Source organism: Danio aesculapii, chromosome 22 (genome assembly GCF_903798145.1).
Source record: "Danio aesculapii chromosome 22, fDanAes4.1, whole genome shotgun sequence".
In the NCBI taxonomy this organism is placed as follows: domain Eukaryota; kingdom Metazoa; phylum Chordata; class Actinopteri; order Cypriniformes; family Danionidae; genus Danio; species Danio aesculapii.
The window spans coordinates 22,264,506-22,284,527 of NC_079456.1; the positions used below are offsets into that span (position 1 = coordinate 22,264,506).

The following is a 20,022-nucleotide window of genomic DNA, read 5'->3' on the forward strand; positions in this document are numbered from 1 at the left end:
ATATATATATACATATGTATATATATATATACACATATGTATATATATATATATGTATATATATATATATACATATGTATATATATATATACACATATGTATATATATATATACATATATGTATATATATATACATATATGTATATATATATATATACATATGTATATATATATATATATACATATGTATATATATATATATATACATATATATATATATATATATATATATATATATATATGTATATATATATATATATATATATGTATATATATATATATATACATATGTATATATATATATATACATATATGTATATATATATATACATATATGTATATATATATATACATATATGTATATATATATATATACATATGTATATATATATATATACATATATATATATATATATATACATATATATATATATATATATATATATATATATATATATATATATATATATATATATATATATATATATATATATATATATATATATATATATATGTATATGTATATATATATATATATATATACACAACAACATTTGAGGATAAAACATGTGATTCTGTATGATAAGGCCAGATAATATATCTTTAATGAAACTCAAGACACACAAAAGTTCAAGACAGACCCAAATGTATAGGAACAAATTTTATTCCAATTTAAAATGGATATTTTTTTCTTTAAAGGAGAAGGCTATGAAAGTCATTTTCATGTATGAATGAGGTTCAGGCAACAGTGGTTGAAATGAAACATACAAAAAGAGAAATATGTCTAAAATACTGTAAATGAACAATAATTAAGCCCCTTTGTCAGCAGGGTTTCGCGTTAACACGATTTCTTTCCCCGACCCTCTCCACCGAAAACGAACACATGCAATTAAAATGTCATTTCTCTTAAAAACAGCAGTTTGTAATCTTTAATCCTAAATACAGAATAAAATTGTCCTCTTCCTGTTGAGCGTTTACCATAATCACATACTTAATGTTTATTTCTTTTTAAAAACTGGACCATAAAATACACAAGTCCTTTTTTTTTGTTTTTTTAAATGATTTCCACAACATTGGCACTTGTAAAGAGTCTGGCTCTACAAATCAAAGGGATTGGCACACTCAATATAGTACATCATTTACATTTGGTATGCTTAAAAAAAACAAAAGAACCAAAAACAAAAAAAGAGCAACCAACTGAACAAGAAATACATTACAAAGTAATACAATACTTTGATTTTATACACCACTACACAAAAATGTATCTTTATCAAAAACAAATGTATTATATTAAAGTGTCCTACATACAAGTGTTCAGGTAATGCATCAACATCCAAAAAAAGAAAGTAAAGATAGCTTCATATTGTATGCATCCATCACGTCAAGCCAAAGTGTCATTTCTATTCATTAGTGTCTGCATCTCTCATCTCGAGTACCAGGAACAAGTTTGGAGGAACAGATACGTTACACCAGTGGAGTTAGCTCCATTACTGCCGAGTAGTTTCAGTGCATTAACTAACCCAGGGAGGAAAACTTGTTAAGAATGGCCCTTGAACATAGCACTTTTTAACACATTTCGATTTTAATGTTTGCAAAAAGAGTGGCTGTAGTGTTTTTGTTGGGATAAAAATAAAAAACAAAGCGTTTCTCAAATTAGGCCTAGCCCTTTAAAACGAAAGCCCTATTTACAAGCTTCACATGTTCAGAAACGGCGTCATAATTTGCAGGTCTGCTATGCGTACAAGGAAACCTTTGAAATTGGCGTATGACGTCTGACAGTACCTTTCCACCCAAGTAAACATACACTTTGAAATGATGGAGAGTTAAGCCCCGCCCACTAGCATGACAGTATACGAATTTTGAGTGAAAAAAATAAAGTAAAATTCAGCTTAACTGGCCTGGCATGGGAGGATCGAACTAAAGTTTTGCAATTTGGCAAATAAGTCATAAAATGCTTTAAAGATGACTGACGAATAGCTAAATCGGCAAATATACAGCTGCGGTTGGGTGAAAATGTGTGTGTAAATTATAAAAACGCAATTCATCATGAACCTTCAAAAATACATTCGAATGAAATGCACGAATAAGCGATCGCTCGAATTGAAATAGTTTCAATTTGCTGCCATTTTGTTTCGATAACACAAACAACAAAGCCAATAAGACTGTACGAGTGCTAGTGTGCGATAAATACATAGCCGATTGGCTAAAAAGGGTGCGCGTTAAATGTGTAAACTGGGACTCGAATGTGATACTGTCACGGACCCCAAAATGAAACCGTCGAAAAATGCGCAACAAAGTAAAATGCTAATACTTCATTCCTTAGCTTACAGAGTCGAAACAACTCATGTGAAGTAGCGCTGAGATGTAGCATAATTGTGGGACTCAATAAAACGACACCATCATGGCCGCCAAAGCCATCGCAAAAAAAAGTGCGCCACTAAAGTCAGGGCAAAATGTTAATGCTTCATCCCTCAGCATGTAGAATTGAAACTCATCTGATGTTGTGGCAAGTTATTACATATTTGTGAGGCTAAATAGAAATACTATCGCAAAAATGTGCGACAATCACTGGCTAAACGTTTATTTATTTATCCCTCAGCTTACAGATCAAAACAACCAGAAAGAAATTATGTTTTTGCGGGACTTAAACGTGATAACGTCATAGCTCCTACTACCAAATATAAATGTCCGAAACCATCATCACAGAGTAAAATGTTAATACGATATCCCTCGGGTTACAAAATCAAAGTTGCGTTCGTGTGGGACTCAAAAACGTTACCATCATAGTCCCCAAAAACAAACATTGAGAACAATGCGCAACACCTCCACAGAGTAAAGCACTACACTTTATCCCCCAGATGACGGAGTCAACAAAGTTGCAGCAAGGAATTGCACTCTTACGGAACTCAAAGGCAACACCTCTAAGGCCCCCACAATCACACATAGCAAAAAAATCAGCGACACCAACGCCATTCAGTAAATTGTTTATATTTTATCCCTCAGCTTACGGAACCAATGTAAAATTACTGCAAGAAATTGCATACTTTTTCTGAAGGCTTTACAAAAGGGGCTCCCTGGATGCACTGCAAGCTGAACCTACGGAAAAAACGGCAACTCCCGTGGCGTCACCAGCACCATCCCTGATTCACATACCCACTTCTGCGTACCTATTGCTCTATAGTCTTCATAGAGTCCTTTCATTCGACACCCACAATTAGCCCTTGTAATGAAAAGTATGAAAACTCACCTGAATTACACCGTAATGACTCCCTTCCCACCCCCACCCCCCCAAAAAAAGCCAGCTATAGCTACGGAATCCAAAAAAAGCCAAAAATGAAGCGAGAACTAAGATATGGTACTACGAAACAGAGAGTGAGCTCTCAAAAAACAACGCAAGCAGAGACCAGTCAAGAATTCAACCACTGATAAAATTCTCAATTTCCTATTTGCATAAAGCGACGTCGATGTAACGGAAATTCAACTTCCCGTTTTCAAGAAACCAAAAATGGCGACAATCAATTTACGAAATACCAAAAAGATCACTTGCCAATGGATTTTTTTTTTACAGCAGTAGGGACTCAGTTGCCGCTTTCGTTGTAGTGCACTCATGCGGAAAAAAAAAAGAAGAGTTCGATTAATTACACATCTGGTCCATAAATTACATAAATAAAATCACCGAATATAGCACTTCTGTGTTGTACTGCGTTGAAGAACAAAAACGAACATTTCTACAAATCACTGGATATCGAACGAATCAACTGGGAAAGGCGTTTTATTTGATTCCTTCAGATTCGAAAACCGATTTGTGACGAAGCATGTAAACAAATCACAATCTTCCACTACTAAATCTTTGAATACTAGCTGGATCCCTTTTATTAGACTTGATTAAACACCCAATACTGGCAAATGTGAGAAAACACTTCGCTCCCTAAATGATAAATTTAGCAGATACAGAAGCGAACTGGGTGTTTTCAGGGACTGAAATTACACTGTGGCCACTTTCGAAACTCGTTCCTCATTTTACAAAAAAAAAAAAAGTACTCCAAGTACTCAAGTAGTGATGGGAAATCACTCCTAAAATAGTATTAAATCAATCATCACCTCCACCTCTAGTGTTATAGCATGTGATTGCACGACTAACACTTGGTTAAATTCAGTGACTGGAGGTGAAGTCCTTCGCGAATGTCGCCCAGTCTTGGTTACAGACGAACACCGAAGACTTTCCGTCAAGTTCGTACCAGGTAGAGCCCACCTGCAGCCCGTCTACAGAGCAAACAAGTGCTCTTTGTCATTAGGCACCGGTTTGGCAGCCCGGCCTTCGTTTTTGGAGGAAGAGTAGATGATAAAGCTATCAACTGGAGGGGTCGATACCCAGGACGGGAGAGATAAAACAGGCAAAGAAAAGGACTTAGTGAAGATCCAGTGCCTAATGAGGGTGAAGGTGTTTCTGCATGTGAGGTGTGTAGTGCTTTCGGGCTGCAGGTGTCTCGCTGTTTTCTTTCTTTAATCGCTCTGTTTCACACTAGGTTGTACTCTTTGAGGTTGTGCTGCAGGATGGTGTCCTTGACCGCCGCGAAGACGAAGCGGATGTTTTCGGTGTCTGTGGCACAGGTGAAGTGCGAGTAGATGATCTTGTCACTGTCCGGGTTCAGGTCCACGAACATCTTCAGGATGAACTCTCGGGCCGACTGAGCGTCATTTTGTGGACCTGAAGGAAAACAAGCAAACAATTTGACTGATGTCTGGAGAGGCTGAGAAGTACATGCAGTTCTCTAGTCATCCACAAGATGTCAGTGTAGGCTTTGTTTAAATGCTTTTACCATCATATTCAGGGAAATAGTCCACCAGGTGAGAGCACAGGATCTTCTCCTCTAGAAGGTCCTTCTTGTTGAGGAACAGAATGACGGAGGAGTTCTGGAACCAGGGGTAGGTGATGATTGTGCGAAACAGCGCTTTGCTTTCCTCCATGCGATTCTGCATGTTTTAAAAACAAACACACACACACACCATAATAAAATTGACTGGAATAAGAATTATTTAACAAAATTTAAATACATTTAAATTTCCTAACATACTTATAGCTTTATCCTTTTTAGGCTAGTGTAATTAAGTAATATGCTGAAAAACTTGAATAATTTAGCAAAACGTTTTTAAATAAAACAAAAAAAATATTGTTTGATTTACACACAAAAAAATATTAGATATGAATAAAAATTACTACAACTACTACATTTAGAGATTTTCATATTTGATGCAAAACTTCTTAGAGCTAATGTGGATAATAATAATAATAATTATAAAATTATTTTACAAGCATACATTTAATTTATTATATTTGCTTGTTTATATGGTGTCTTAATAAAAAAATTATAATAAATTATTGTTTATTATTGTTAAATATTACTACTATTCACATTTTTTTTGTCAAACCTGAATTTTCAGCATCTTCAGCGTCACACAATCCTTACATGTTGATTTGCTGTTCTATTGTGATCAATTATTATTCTTTTATAATAATAACAACAACAATAATAATAATAGCAATGGTAATGATTATAATAAAATTAATTTACAAACACATTTAATTAATTACTTCCCCTCATGTTGTCTTGGGAAATATATAACAATAAAAATTATCATTTATTATTATTATTATAATTATTACAATATAAAGTAGCATTATTAAAAGGTTCATTTATAGTACCTTTGTTACACACACAATAAACGTATAACTAAAACACTAATTTGACTCATAGTACATATAATGTAAATAGTTAATAATGTAATTTATTACATAACATTATTAGTAATAAATAGTTAATAATGTAATTTATTATGATATAGTTATTGCTATAAAGAGTAGGTTATAGGTAGGGCCAGATGGAATCTGCAGTCGTTTTTTGCTATTTCTGCAGAGAATTGTGTTAAAAATCTGTGGATTTCTGCAGAATTATTTTGGGAGTAATAACTAAAACTAAATAATAACTAAAACTTTAATAACTAAAACCTTAATATGGTAAATAAAAAATTATATCTTTTTAATCTAATCCAATTAGATCCTCTTTGTTTGGTAAACAAAGCAAGTCTCTCATATAATACATCTACAAAAAGACAGAAAATATTACTGTACAAACTGCATTGTACATAAATCAGATGAACATTTTCATATTAGTCAATAATATTACTGTAATTAATTAAAAAACTGAATAAAAATAGATTTACGCACATTTACTCAAGTAAACAAACAGAATTAATGATGGGCTAATAACCTGCGGAATTCTGCGCGCGCAGATTCCGTGTGGGCCTAGTTATAGGCCTATTTTCTTTTAGTAAAGTAGTGATGGATTTATAGGTGTGCATTTTAAATTCTTATGCATCAAATATTTGCTCCAAACGGTTGCTTAACTGAAACACATGTTGAATTCTTCTTTCATCATTTGAAATGTCTCTAAATTGCATTGTTAGTCATTTTTCTTAACAATTTTCATATCCGTGTTATATTATTTTCTGCAAATCTGCTTGTGGCCATGACATGTCCACACTAAATGGTTTTAAGAGACGTGTTTAAGGGGTTATATGCAGCATCCTTAATTTATTCTCTTAGGTAAGGAGAGATCTCCACTTAAGCATCATACTTGCTGGGAAAATGTGCCTAATGCACTACAAAGCTTGAAGCATTAGAATCGGTACCATGACAAGGAATCGGTACTCGGTATCACCTGAATTCCCAGCATCTTCAGCATCAAACAATCTTTACATGCCGATTGGCTGTTCTATTGTGATCAATTATTTAGCTTTAATAATCAAACTTCAATAATAATAATAATAATAACCTCGTTGTCAGATTCCACAAGGACCTGGTCGTATTCGCTCAAGGCAACCAGGAACATGATAGATGTGACGTTCTCAAAGCAGTGAATCCACTTCCTGCGCTCTGATCGCTGGCCTCCGACATCCACCATCCTGAGACAGAGACAACGTATGAGTACACAAAACTGAAACCAACGTGACGTTAGAAACATTATACACTGTTTGATTGATTGTTTAACGTCATGTCAGCTTCTATGGCTATTTTCATGGTGAGAACTTGTATACTGCAGTTAGGTCTGTCTCGGTATGTAATTTGTGTTGTATGATATATTGCTCCAAAATATACTGCAATAAACAATATTACTGTTCTTTTAAGACCATTTTATGCCCCTCATTTTATAATGCCAGAATGACAGTTTAAGATTATTTAATTCAATTATAGTCATTTTAACAATAAGGCATTGGAATTAGAATGAGAAAACGCATATCCTAAATGAACAATAATAAATATTAATAAAAAAGTGCAAGGTAAAATGTAACAGACTGCAACACCTGCTACCAAATCTATTTTCAGTTTTGAGACATCCACATAAAAATATACTATAGTAATTTATAGTAAATACTAGTGTTTTTTAACCATACTGACACTGACACCTCCAATAGAGATAGAGATGTTGTACAATCAGCTAAATATTGCTAGAATTGGATATGTATGGGTGATACACTGAGCGGCCACTTTATTAGGCACACCTATCCAACTGCAAGTTAAGGCAAATTTCTTTTTCTTTTCTTATTTTTAAAGAGTTATTTTTGACCTTATTGCCTTTTGTCGTCAAGCCGGGATTCGAACTCGGGATGCCTACAGCACAATATGCTAACCACTAGGGCAGTGTTTCCCAACCCTGTTCCTGGAGGCACACCAACAGTACATATTTTGGATGTCTCATTAACCCATTAACTTCAGGTGTTGGAGTCTCTTCTGATGTTATGATAAGTTGATTCAGGTGTGTTTGATTAGGGAGAGGTTGAAAATGTGGACTGTTGGTGTGCCTTCAGGAACAGGGTTGGGAAACACTGCACTAGGGTATTGCGCCGATGTTAAGGCAAATTTCTAATCAGCCAATCACATGGCAGCAACTCAATGCATTTAAGCATGTAGACATGGTCAAGCAATCTGCTGCAGTTCAAACAGAGCATCAGAATGGGGAAGAAAGGTGATTTAAGTTCATTTGAACGTGGCATGACTGTTTGTGCCAGACCTGCTGGTCTGAGTATTTCAGAAACTGCTGATCTACTGGGATTTTCACATACAACCATCTCTAGGGTTTACAGAGAACGGTCCAAAAAAGAGAAAATATCCAGTGAGTGGCAGTTCTGTTGGCGCAAATGCCTTGTTGATGCCAGAGGTCAGAGGAGAATGGCCAAATTGGTTCCAGTTTATAGAAAGGCAACAGTAACGCAGATAACTTGTTACAACCGAAGTATGCAGAAGAGCATCTCTGAACAAACAACACGTCCAACCTTGAGGCCGATGGGCTACAGCAGCAGACCACACCGGGTGCCACTCCTGTCAGTTAAGAACAGGAAACTGAGGCTACAATTCGAACTGCCTCACCAAAATTGGACAATAGAAGATTGGAAAAACATTGCCTGATCTGATGAGTCTTGATTTCTGCTGTGAAATTCGGATGGTAGGGTCAGAATTTGTCATCAACAACATAAAAGCATGGACCCATCCTGCCTTGTATCAATGGTTCAGGCTGGTGGTGGTGGTGTAAGGGTGTGGGGGATATTTTCTTGACACATTTTGGGCCCATTAGTACCAATTAAACATCGTGTCAACGCCACAGCCTAGCTGAGTATTGTTGCTGACCATGTCCATCCCTTTATGATCACAGCATACCCATTTTCTGATGGTTACTTCCAGCAGGATAACGTCTCACATTGAACATGACAATGAGTTCACTGTACTCAAATGGCCTCCACAGTCACCAGGTATTAATCCAATAGAGCACCTTTGGGATGTGGTGGAACGGGAGATTCGCATCATGTATGTGCAGCCGACAGATCTGCCGCAACTGTGTGATGCTATTATGTCAATATGGACCAAAATGTCTGAGGAATTTTCCAGTACCTTGTTGAATCTATGCCACAAAGAATTATGGCAGTTCTGAAGGCAAACGGGGGTCCAACCTGGTAATAGTAAGGTGTACCTAACAAAGTGGCCGGTGAGTGTATATTGCATCATTGAAAATGATTGAGGTGTCTATGTGTTATGCGATAAGTTGATATATTGATTATTGCGACAGGCCGAACTGCAGTTATACTCTATTATATGAAGTTTTTACAATTTAATTTTGTTAAAATACTCTGTAATTGGTTTAACATTGTTAACATTATCCACTGTGCCAGTGTTAAATATGGTGTCCAACATGGGCCCTCAATAAAAATGACTTCCAGAAAAGTTGAGACTACATTTACATTAGGCTTTTCAGAAAACAATTGTGAAAAATAACAATAATAAAAATGTCTCTTAAGAGAAATTAGAGTCACTGTTTATTAAAGTTCACCCAAAGAGTCATATTTACTCTCAATTACCTCACCCTCAAGTTATTCCAAGCCTTTAAAAGTGTTTTTGTTTTTCTTTCAAACACAAAAGAAGATTTTCAGGAGATTTTTGGCAACCGGTATTCATTGATATCCATATAGTAAAGAAAAAAAATGATTGAATGGGAGTCTGACTTCTTCAAAACATCTTCTTTTTTGACAAAAGAAACTAGTTTGGAACAAGTCGAGGCCGAGTAAATGATGACAGAATTTGCATTTTGGGTGAACTATCTCTTTAAATCAAATCTAGTAAACCCTGCAATGACAACAAATGCACACTTAAGGATGGAAACCACTTGGCGTACCAAATTAGATCAAAAATCACATGTCGGCTATCATTATATTAACATTTTGGCAGGAAACCCATGTGGTTAATCGCATTACTTCTGGCATTCATTCTCACAAACATGCAGAAATTAAGCCATGACATTGTGCCGTTTCCAGGTATCAAATGTTCGATAAATATGCATGCGATTCAAACAAATCACTGTAAGCTGTGCCTTTCATAAAAGGAAGCAAAACTAACACACAAACATTTAGAGATGTGCCACGAATCAAAAGAGAACTGTAGAGTTTCAGATGCAAACAGGGATTAGAAACATCCATGCACAGACAAGGAAGGAGACGAACATGACGGATGGGGTGAACGAGGAAGGAAATGTTGTGTTCACAAACTTTGGCAGAAAATTAGTAAAGCCCCGAGACAGATGGAAAAACAGACATTTCGAAGTGAAAAGAATGATTCGGTCATGGTAGGTTATTGAGAAAAATGTATATGATGGTAGTTTGGCAAAACTTAATATCATATATATATATATATATATATTTCAAGTGAAGTTGACAGTTCTCAAAGAATGTTTTTGCTAACAGTCTGTAGTGGAAAAGACATTCAAAACATTTCTGAATGAAATACCAGCCTCCTTTATCTTGCTAATGCTAGTTGCATAGCTAGCATTCTTTTGTTGCAAACAAATATTCTCACACCTTTACTTCAGCTGACAATCATAAAAATTATCGAAAGTGTCACTCATTTTTTTTGCTAGCATGACAAATGGGGTGAACAAGCATGTAAACAATGTGTCAAAACATCTTAATGTTAACATGCTAGCCACTTTCTAAAACATTTTAGCACTTAATCACCGGCGGCTATGTTTAAAAAGTAAGTCAAGGCTTAAAAATGTCTAAAACATTACCAGTTACTTAGCTTTAACAAAATATTAATGTTAAAATATGACAGCGAAGTTCAAAAACAAGCTACCAATTTTTTAGAAGCGTATTTAAAACGTTTTTATTGTTTTTCGAAGAGTCAAAATGTATTCAGGTAAACAATATTTAAATAATAAAATGTAAAATACTGCATAGTCTTCCTTCGTTAATTCAATAAAATGAATCGTTATTAATTTTTCATTTACACTTTCTTATGCCTGAATGTATCTTAAAGTCCTCACACAGTAACAGGCCTCAAAAAACACCTGCAAAATGATCAATTATAATCCACCCTCAACATTGCATATACTTGTGATGTGACTATTGCGAATGATCAAATTTCGATATCGATTCTGAAACGATATATTGTGCAGCCCTATTAACAAATATATACAGTTGAAGTCACAATTATTAGCCCCCCTGTTTATTTTTTCCCTAATTTCTGTTTAACTGAGAGAAGATTTTTTTCAACACATTTCTAAACATAATAGTTTTAATAATTCATTTCTAATAACTGATTTATTTTATCTTTGCCATGATGACAGTAAATAATATTTGATTAGATATTTGTCAAGACACTTCTATACAGCTAAAAGTGACATTTAAAGGCTTAACTCATTCCTGTCAACCCTCCCGTTTTTCCCGGGATTCTCCCGTATTTTACAGTTCTATCCCGCTATCATCCCGTAAAAGTATTTTCCCGTATTTCTCCCCTATTTTCAGTCTTTCTCTGAAGAGTGGCAAATAAACATTAAAGAGCCGAGCCTCCCTATACGCAACCCATACCGCCGAACCACCAGGGGCCGCCCCTTGCTCTTAAATTTGAGTCTGTTCTGTGCTTTCGCTTTAAGCATGAAAACACTTTGAAATAAATGTAAAAAACGCGGGATTCCCTTTCCTTTTCATTACAGATGCCGTCTCCCCTTCATATGCAATCCTCAAAACAGTCATATAGTGGTGCATGACTGTCGATTCTGTACATGCGATTTGAAGCGGAGCTAAAGTCTGGGTTTAGGGTGCGTGTTTGAACAGACATATGCACATAATTAATGATAATAATATCTAAAGATGTCGATCATGGTGGGGGTTTTTTCAAACACAACAAATTTTTCCCTAAATGAGCATAAAAAGTTAGGAAAGCAATCAAAAGCTTTAATTATAACGTTAGATGTGTGCATTTTTAAAGAGATACCTCTGTTATTTAATGTAAAGAAAAAAAAAATTAAATAAATAAGAGATTCATTCATTGCTCTTTAATCAGAATGAGTAACTTATACAGTGAAGAAACGGCTAATGAGATTTGATAGCTTGATTCTATTTCATTATAATAGCTTTTAATTTTAATAAGCTGAACTGTTTGCTAATGTATTTGGGGGGTTGGGGTGTCAGGAGAATCCCTTATGGTGGGCATATCCCTTATTTTCACATCTCAATTTTGAAAGGTATGGCTTAACTAGGTTAATTAGGCTAACTAGGCAGGTTAGGGTAATTAGGCAAGTTATTGTTTAACGATGGTTTGTTCTGTAGTAAATTGAAATAATATATAGCTTAAAGGGGCTAATAATTTTGACCTTAAAATGGGTTTTAAAAAATTAAAAACTGCTTTTATTCTAGCCAAAATAAAACAAATAAGACTTTCTTCAGAAGAAAAAATATTATCAGACATACTGTGAAAATTTCCTTGCTCTGTTAAACATCATTTGGGAAATATTTAAAAAAGAAAAATAAATTCAAAGGGGGGCTAATAATTCTGATTTCAACTGTAAGCACATGCTTTGATTCATTAAAGCAAGGATTGTGTTATTTTGTTTCACTCCTAATGTGAACAAACGCTAAAATCAAAGTGTATTAAAAGAATACAGGTCATTCCCTTCTAAGCAGTCAGTCAGTTAACGCTCATTGCTCTTAAATTAATGCACAGAAACAAACTCACCAGAGATTCCAGCTGAAACACAGGAATAATCAGAGCAATTCTCTGCTCGCCCATTATTTCCCCCTTATCGCACCTGTACTTGGTAAGCGGAAAACATAAGAGAAGCCTTTTACTTTATGTAGGCAACACAGTCTAGCTTGCTCAGTCTCTAGCGGCCGGTGCGTAAAGCTTTTGATAAATGGACTCCTTCAGGAGCTACAACCTAAAATAAAGCCTCTTCAGCCTCCGTTCCTGCAGGAGGTACAGCTGACCTACTTACGAGGATAAGCGCTCGTACTCTGGAGGAAGACAACTCAACCTTCATACCGAATCTGGAGTTCAGCGAATTTAGCGTTGAGCTGTACAGGTTAGCGCACTCTCCGTTTACTCAGCCAATACACGGAGTATCTTTATACTGTTGAACACAATTGAAGATATTCTGAAGAATGTTGGAAACCAGTAGCTATTGATCCATAATAATGATTTCAAAAAATTCAGGGGGTACTGGTTTTCAACATACTTCAAAATCTCTTTCTTTGTGTGTGTTTATAAGAAGACACTCAAAAATACTTTAAAACTAATGGAGGTTAAGTAAATATTGACAGAATTTAGTTTTGGGTGCCAACATGGGGTTAACAGATTCAGTTGTTTTTGTAACAGAAATATTTCACATTATTTTAAATTATAAACTCCGATTACTGACATCCAGTGGCAAAATGGCATTGTAAAAGTACTATACTTTATAATGTTATACCGTAACACCACACGAACTAGCTGTCTTGTTCATCGTTGTGTTCTGTAGTAAAAAAAACCAAACTCTGACGTAAACTGTTCATGTTCTGTTCTGAATCATACAATTGTATGCGTCAGTCTCGCATAATGTGTGTTCAGCCATCACCACGCCAATGATTTGAGTTCATAATCCAAAAATTGTAAATATTTCTGTTACAAAAACACATCAACTAGCTTTATAAGACATGCATTAACCACTTAGTGGTGTACGAATTTATATACATTTGGAAGTTACAAAATAAAAGTCACTATCCAACACCATTAAGGGCCGATAACGTTAGGTAAGAAATAAGTGCGCTGTGCTTTTTTTGTCGCTAGGTATCGACTGAATCAGCTGCGTATTGTGCATGATCGTTGCTGTTGATATTGTTTTAATAGGGTATATGCATGGCTAGTGCGTCTTCCCATACCGATAAACTTCCAGTGAACGGTTAATGTGACTTTTTCAAATTTATACGGTTCCTTCTACAGCATCAATGGTGTAATGTAATTAAAATACAATCAGTTAAAAAGACTTCAGCGTTCATTTAGTTGTTCAAGAGTAAAACGAGATGAAAATGAAAAGCTGTTTACACACACATGCCTGTCAACATTAGCATACTAGCGCAGATACTCTATTGAAATCACTGGAGTAAAATAAATTTGTATATTTTTAAGACATGGTGAAGAAAAATTTAATTTAATGCAGTGCTTCTTGTACATTCTAAGACCCACTTTATATCATGTATCAATCAGGTAGAGGAGATTGTTCATTTTTATAGAAAACAGACCGCGCCGATTTTGTTGCGGCATACAGTTCACTGGAAGCGTTTGACCCAGGTTACTAATAAATGAAAAGTCCTACATGCTTCTGCATATACCCTATTGCAATATTTAATAATATTGTAATATTCAAGATTTGTGAAGTCATACAGCTTTGGATAATTCGAAACAGCGACCACAAGTCTCTCCTCCATCTTTAAAAAAAGTCTCTGTAGTTATCTTGACAACACAAACCCTGCTGTCATCTCAACCGAAACCCCACCTCTGCTTTCATTTGATTGGAGAATGAAAAAGACGCAACTGACTAAACACGGTTTTTCCTCTCAGAGCTGATTTTTTTTTTACTGCAGGCACACAGTGCGCAATGGCAAAACCGTAGGGTATAGCAGGCGAGCCTTGCAAGGGCCATAAGCTGCACACAAATGCTCATGACCTTTAGAAAACCATTCAAAAGATGTGCCTCTCAATGCAAAAAGCGCATTCAGTGTGATCAGGGCCTTATTCAGCATGGAAAAGCAGGATAAAATGTAAAAGTACACCGTTCATCTGAAAAAAAAAATTACATAATTTTCTTACAAAAATAAATGGCTGAGGGGAAAAAAATTGTGGTAATTTTCCTTTTTGAGTAAACTAGTCCTTTAAGGCTGCAAAACTGGGGACTTCTAGCCAAAAACACCAAAGCAGGCCGATCACACCGAACTCACTTTTCCATTCTAATAACGCGAAGCGCACCGAACTGCCTTTTTTGTAAAGAAAAAAGTGTGCTGTGCTTTATGTCGCTAGGCAATGACAGAATAAGCTGCATGATGTGCGCGATCGTAGCCGTTGAAGTTATAATTGTAATCTTTAATAATATTGTGATATTTAAGATTCGTGAAGCTTTGGATAACTCGAAAAAGCGACCACCAGTCTCTCCTCCATCTTTAAAAGCCTCTGTAGCTCTCTTGCCAAGACAAACCCTGCTGTCACCTCAACAGAAACCCCGCCTCTGCTTTCATTTGATTGGAGAACGAAAAATATCAAAACTGACAATGTGTTAATGCCTCCCAGAGTAGATTTTTTTTTAACTGCGGGCGCACAGTGCGCACTGACAAAACCTCAAGACATAGCAGCCGGATAAACTTGAGGCGCGCAAGGCCCAGAAGCAGAATACTTGTGGCCATTAGAAAACCATTCAAAAGATGCACTTCTCAATGGAAAAAGGCATTCGGTGTGTTAAGGGCCTTGTCCAGCAAGGAAAAGCAGGATAAATTTAAAAGCAACTGTGTTCGTCTGGAAAGAAAAAAAAAAAAATCATACATACAGAGGACGGCTTGAAGGCAAGTAAGTAAGTTCATTTTTGGGTGAACTAGTCTGTTAAGGTTGCAAAACTCAAGACTTCTAGCAAAAAACACCAAAGGAGGTCGAGCGTTTTCAAACTTGGCTCTAAAATCTCAGAAAAAATGTCAGATATACTGAATTTAAATCTAGATAAAAGATGTATTTTATTAGCGAAGCATTCAAATAACGTACCTGACGATATATTACTACATGTTTAGCTTAAAATGTTGTGAAAAATAGCTACACTGATCTGTCTCCATTTGCATTAGGTTTCTACATAAGGATCCAAGTAAACAGATTATACCAGTTCAGTTTTAAATAATCAAACGGTTTTCCCTCACATCACAATCATGATCACAGAATGTATTCATTCATCACCTTAGTCACGTTCATTCTGCTTGAATTCTGTCATTACATGCATGATTACACTTCTGCAATATGAGCATTATTTGAACACTAACCTATGATGACCACGTTACTCTCAGTTGTAAAGTAGAAACACGCTGTCTGTAAAGCTGTTTTTAAACGTTATGCATCATAAAAAAGTATTATACAAATAAACTTGGATTGAATCGCTTTAACCGAAACACTTCACCTGTATTGCATAACATAGCCTCCACAGTTCATCAGCATGTAATAATATGCGACCCATAAAAAAGACGCACCATAATTTAGATGGAATGTGACCTAGCCACCGTTCGGAGCTGTTTGGAATCGAGTGTTTGTTTGAAATTCTCAATAAACATTGAGGGAGATTATTTTTTTTTTTTCATGTTAAGAGTGAAGTTATTTTTGGCATCGGTGTGCGTAGGAGGGGTTTGACACGCTGGCTTTCAATCGATTGGTGGGCTTTTGTGATTGGCTCTCTTCAGAGGCTTTCTCTCTCATCTCATCTGAACAGGGGGGTTGTGAAGGGGCTTGTTGTTGGTGCATCACCTGCTGTTCATAATCGCCCCCCCCTTCATAGTCCTGAGCTCAAACTCCTGGCTGTGTGCTAATGCTCTTTTGTGTGTGTGATCTAGTTGGCGTTCAGGACTCAAGAGCTGTTGTCTAGCTATTGTCAAAGAACAAAGAATATGATTACTATTTTTAATACAAATAATTAACCAGTTTTTTGCTGAACTTAATTTTGTGATGGTACCTACGCCTGGCATTAATTGGCATGAGAAAACGTCCAAAATTCTATTTCACTTTCTGATTTATTTAGGTTTTTAAATAGGTAGTTATGACAGTTATGAGTCGGGTTTGAAAGTTTTATTCTCCATAAGAGTCAGAATAAATTAAAACCAAACTTGTGAATTTATGACTTCAATTGATGCTTTGTTCCTAGATAGAATTCAATTTTTTTCCTCTTAAATCTTTAACAATGTAACACAGCAGCCCTTAAATATATTTCTCATGAGGCAGGCACTAGGACCTAGCGGGAGGCTGCTTGGGAGTGATATTAATTAATTTATTCACTCATTCATTCATTCTTCTTCGACTTTTCCCTTATTTATCAGGGGTCGCCGCAGCGGAATGAACTACCAACTATTCCTTTATATGTTTTTACGCAGTGGATGCCCTTCCAGCCTCAACCCAGTACTGGGAAGACCCAAGTACGGGAAGAACATAAAAATTTCACACAGAAATACCAATTGCCCCAGCCGGGACTTGAACCAGCAACCTTCCTGCTGTGAGGTGACAGTGCTAACAACTGAGCCACCATGCCGCACCGGGAGCAATTTTTAATAGTACAAAAGGAGGAATAATAAATTAAATACTAAATTAAAATCTGTACAATTGGTGTCACATCGGTAATTGGGGGACATTGTCCATCTTTCGAGGTTTTAGCACTACACAACTGACTGTTTAATTTATTGAGGAATATTGTACACAGAGTTATTCTGTACTCACATTCACAGTTAAGTCAGTAATCCAAAACAGGTAATCTAAATCACAGGTAGAAGTTCACCTCATATTACTGAGCTGATAGGTTACTGCGAGAGCTCCAGTCAGCACTTTCTTTCCGCCATGTCCACTCTAATATGTTTTGTTTAAAAATGCATATTTTTCTCTCCATTTTGATCTTCCGTCCAGTTTTTAGGAAACCAAATTGTATCTTATTGAAAACATTGTCCAAATTGAATACATTTGAAAAAGCTGTTTTCGTGTTGCAGTGTGGATTGTGAAAAGAGATGCTTTCGAAAACAATGACACATTTTAGTCATGTGACCTATTCAGCGAAGATAATGGATGACATTGTAAGGCAAGTCTTTTTAATGCTGTATGTTATGACTGTTTTAAAGATTATTGTCAGTTTATACATGCTCCATATTGCTTCTTTAAAGAACATGAAAGCAACAGTTCAGCGGCAGAAGCAGACAACGAAGCAGACACAAAGTTTCAAAGAGATGTAAAGTAAATAAAGGTGGATATCACACAGGTAAAATCGCCATATGTCTGTGCGCATGCGCAGTACTGAACAAAAGCATTTTTAGTCATTTTAGTGTAGATGATGGAAAGAATTTAAAACGATAGTGTGGACAGGGGAGTGTTTTACAGGGTTTCTGCAGGTTTTATCAAGTCAAATTTAAGACTTTAAGGCCCGGTATTATCATGAGTAATTGCTTTTAGTGATTTCCCTGATTAGGGAATTTAATTTGGAGAATTTGCTGTAAAAATGTCTACTACCAGCTGTTGTGAACTATTTCTTTGCAATAAAAACTTAAATATAAAAAATAATGTTTTATTGAGATGCATTGTTGGTCATTCGATGGATATCAGCCCAAATTAAGTAGCTTTACTTGGAAAAAGCAAAACTAAGATCTGTTTAAAGTCCTACAACACAATATGTCAGAGAATTTCCGACTTTTTAAGGCTTTAAGTAATTTAGGTTTTGAAATTTAAGACATTAAGACCCAGCGGACACCCTGTTTTCTAAGACAAAAACAGCGTTTTCAAATTTATCCGAATGAGCAGCATGAAACCCCACAGATCCCATACATGTTAGCCACACTCACTTATATACATGTTCTGGTATACATTTATATATATCAAAAATCTATTATGGTTGACAATTTATTACATGGTAGCAATATATACCATCATATATCTTAACCCTACTCATTACTTGTCATTCAAGTGATTGTTGTACCACACAACGCAGCCCCTGCAAGTAGCCAATGCCATCGTAAGCATTTATACTGCTATGTTCTGGGTTGCTCTGCAATAACACTTAAAAAAATGCTAGTAGGCAGTGTGGTTTCTATATTCTACTGTTTTGGGTTTCTTTCCCAGTGTTTTGAGTTTGTCTGAAATGCATGAGATGCTGAATAAAGTCTCATTTTCTATCTTGATCTGACTATGTATGTTTTTTAAATATTTTTATGCATATTTATTACATCTTATATTCAAAACAAAAAAGTCTTAACGTGCATCGCAAATCGCATACTTATGCACTATTCTATGCCATTTTGTGAACACTGAAAACACTCTAAAAATAATAAGTGCACTTTAATTACCCGGATCAGTCACTTATTCAGCCGGTAAAATGAAGTGTGGAATGTTGGACACTTCACACACTCAACGACAGCAGCTTTGCTCACATAGTGGAAGGGGCGGAGCTATCGGGCGCACATGTTGGATTACTTTATTTATTTTGGATTGTGAAAGCAATATTCTCCTATGAGAGTGATTATATGGCCTACCGATGGGCAATGCGTGTTATACGCATGGTAGGTATTATTTGGTATTTTGGTCATTTATTTCACTAATTTGGCCACCATCAAACATCACCAGGGAAACGGTTTCAATTTCCGCTTAGTAAAAAAACATTGTTGTTCCAGTTGGGATGACACTACATACACATGCTGTTGAGTGTGTAAGTGAATAAGTACATGGTGCATAACAGCATAGTGTGCCATTCTGGACTCAGCTAAATACTTTAGAATTTTTTTGGCAAGCACCCATTTAGCTGTATGTCTTAATATACTGCTAAACATAAATGCATTTAAAAATGATAATTATATTAAATAAAAATATAATATTGTACCATTACATACAAATAAATAATATTTTTGTACGAAAACTGTTGCCTTTCCTCAGTTTTTCTACTAAAATTCGACCCAAGAATCGGGACTTAGTTGAATTAAGTATGACCCCCTTATGGTTAAAAAAATTTTACAATCCCCTGACTATCGTCAGCATAAAAAGAGACAAAAAATTTAATTCATGAATGTTAATGAAGTTAATGACGCAAAGAGGTTAAAGACTAAAAAGGAAATGAACAGCCATTAACAACTCACAGATGATCACAGTGAACGCATCAAATCTCATTCGTTCATCTGGCCTACATCAACGTTACAAACATGAAGACATTCAAACCGGTGCAGAGAGTCCTCTCCGACATTAGGATCTACCTGAAAATGATGCTTTGCAAGTCGAAGGGATATTCGATAATCCCTGTGGTAGGGATGCGAACCCTAAGCACGTCTTGCTGAGTCGGCAGATACGACGGGTCTGAGATACGCTCCAAATCGCTTAGATAGCTAGAGACAAGGAGAAACGGGGAGAGAAAAGGAAGAAAAGAAAGAATCAAGCATGGCAGCATATCCATTTTAAAGCTTCAGAAA

At 35.7% G+C, this 20,022-nt stretch overlaps 1 protein-coding gene across 3 annotated transcripts in view; it reads right to left on the minus strand.

The window, feature by feature from the left end:
* Nucleotides 1–648: 648 nt before the first annotated feature.
* The window catches only part of LOC130216025 (guanine nucleotide-binding protein G(q) subunit alpha-like), a 53,381-nt gene continuing 34,007 nt past the window's right edge, over nucleotides 649–20,022 (minus strand). For 2 of the 3 annotated variants that reach the window (XM_056447909.1, XM_056447907.1), the window contains 4 exons: nucleotides 19,810–19,938; nucleotides 6,834–6,963; nucleotides 4,821–4,974; nucleotides 649–4,708 (listed from right to left, as the gene is read on the minus strand). In XM_056447909.1, coding sequence (XP_056303884.1) covers nucleotides 4,518–4,708; nucleotides 4,821–4,974; nucleotides 6,834–6,963; nucleotides 19,810–19,938 — 604 coding nt within the window. In that variant the 3' untranslated portion in view covers nucleotides 649–4,517. The remainder of the gene's footprint in view (nucleotides 4,709–4,820; nucleotides 4,975–6,833; nucleotides 6,964–19,809; nucleotides 19,939–20,022) is intronic. The other variant, XM_056447908.1, reaches the window with a different exon arrangement.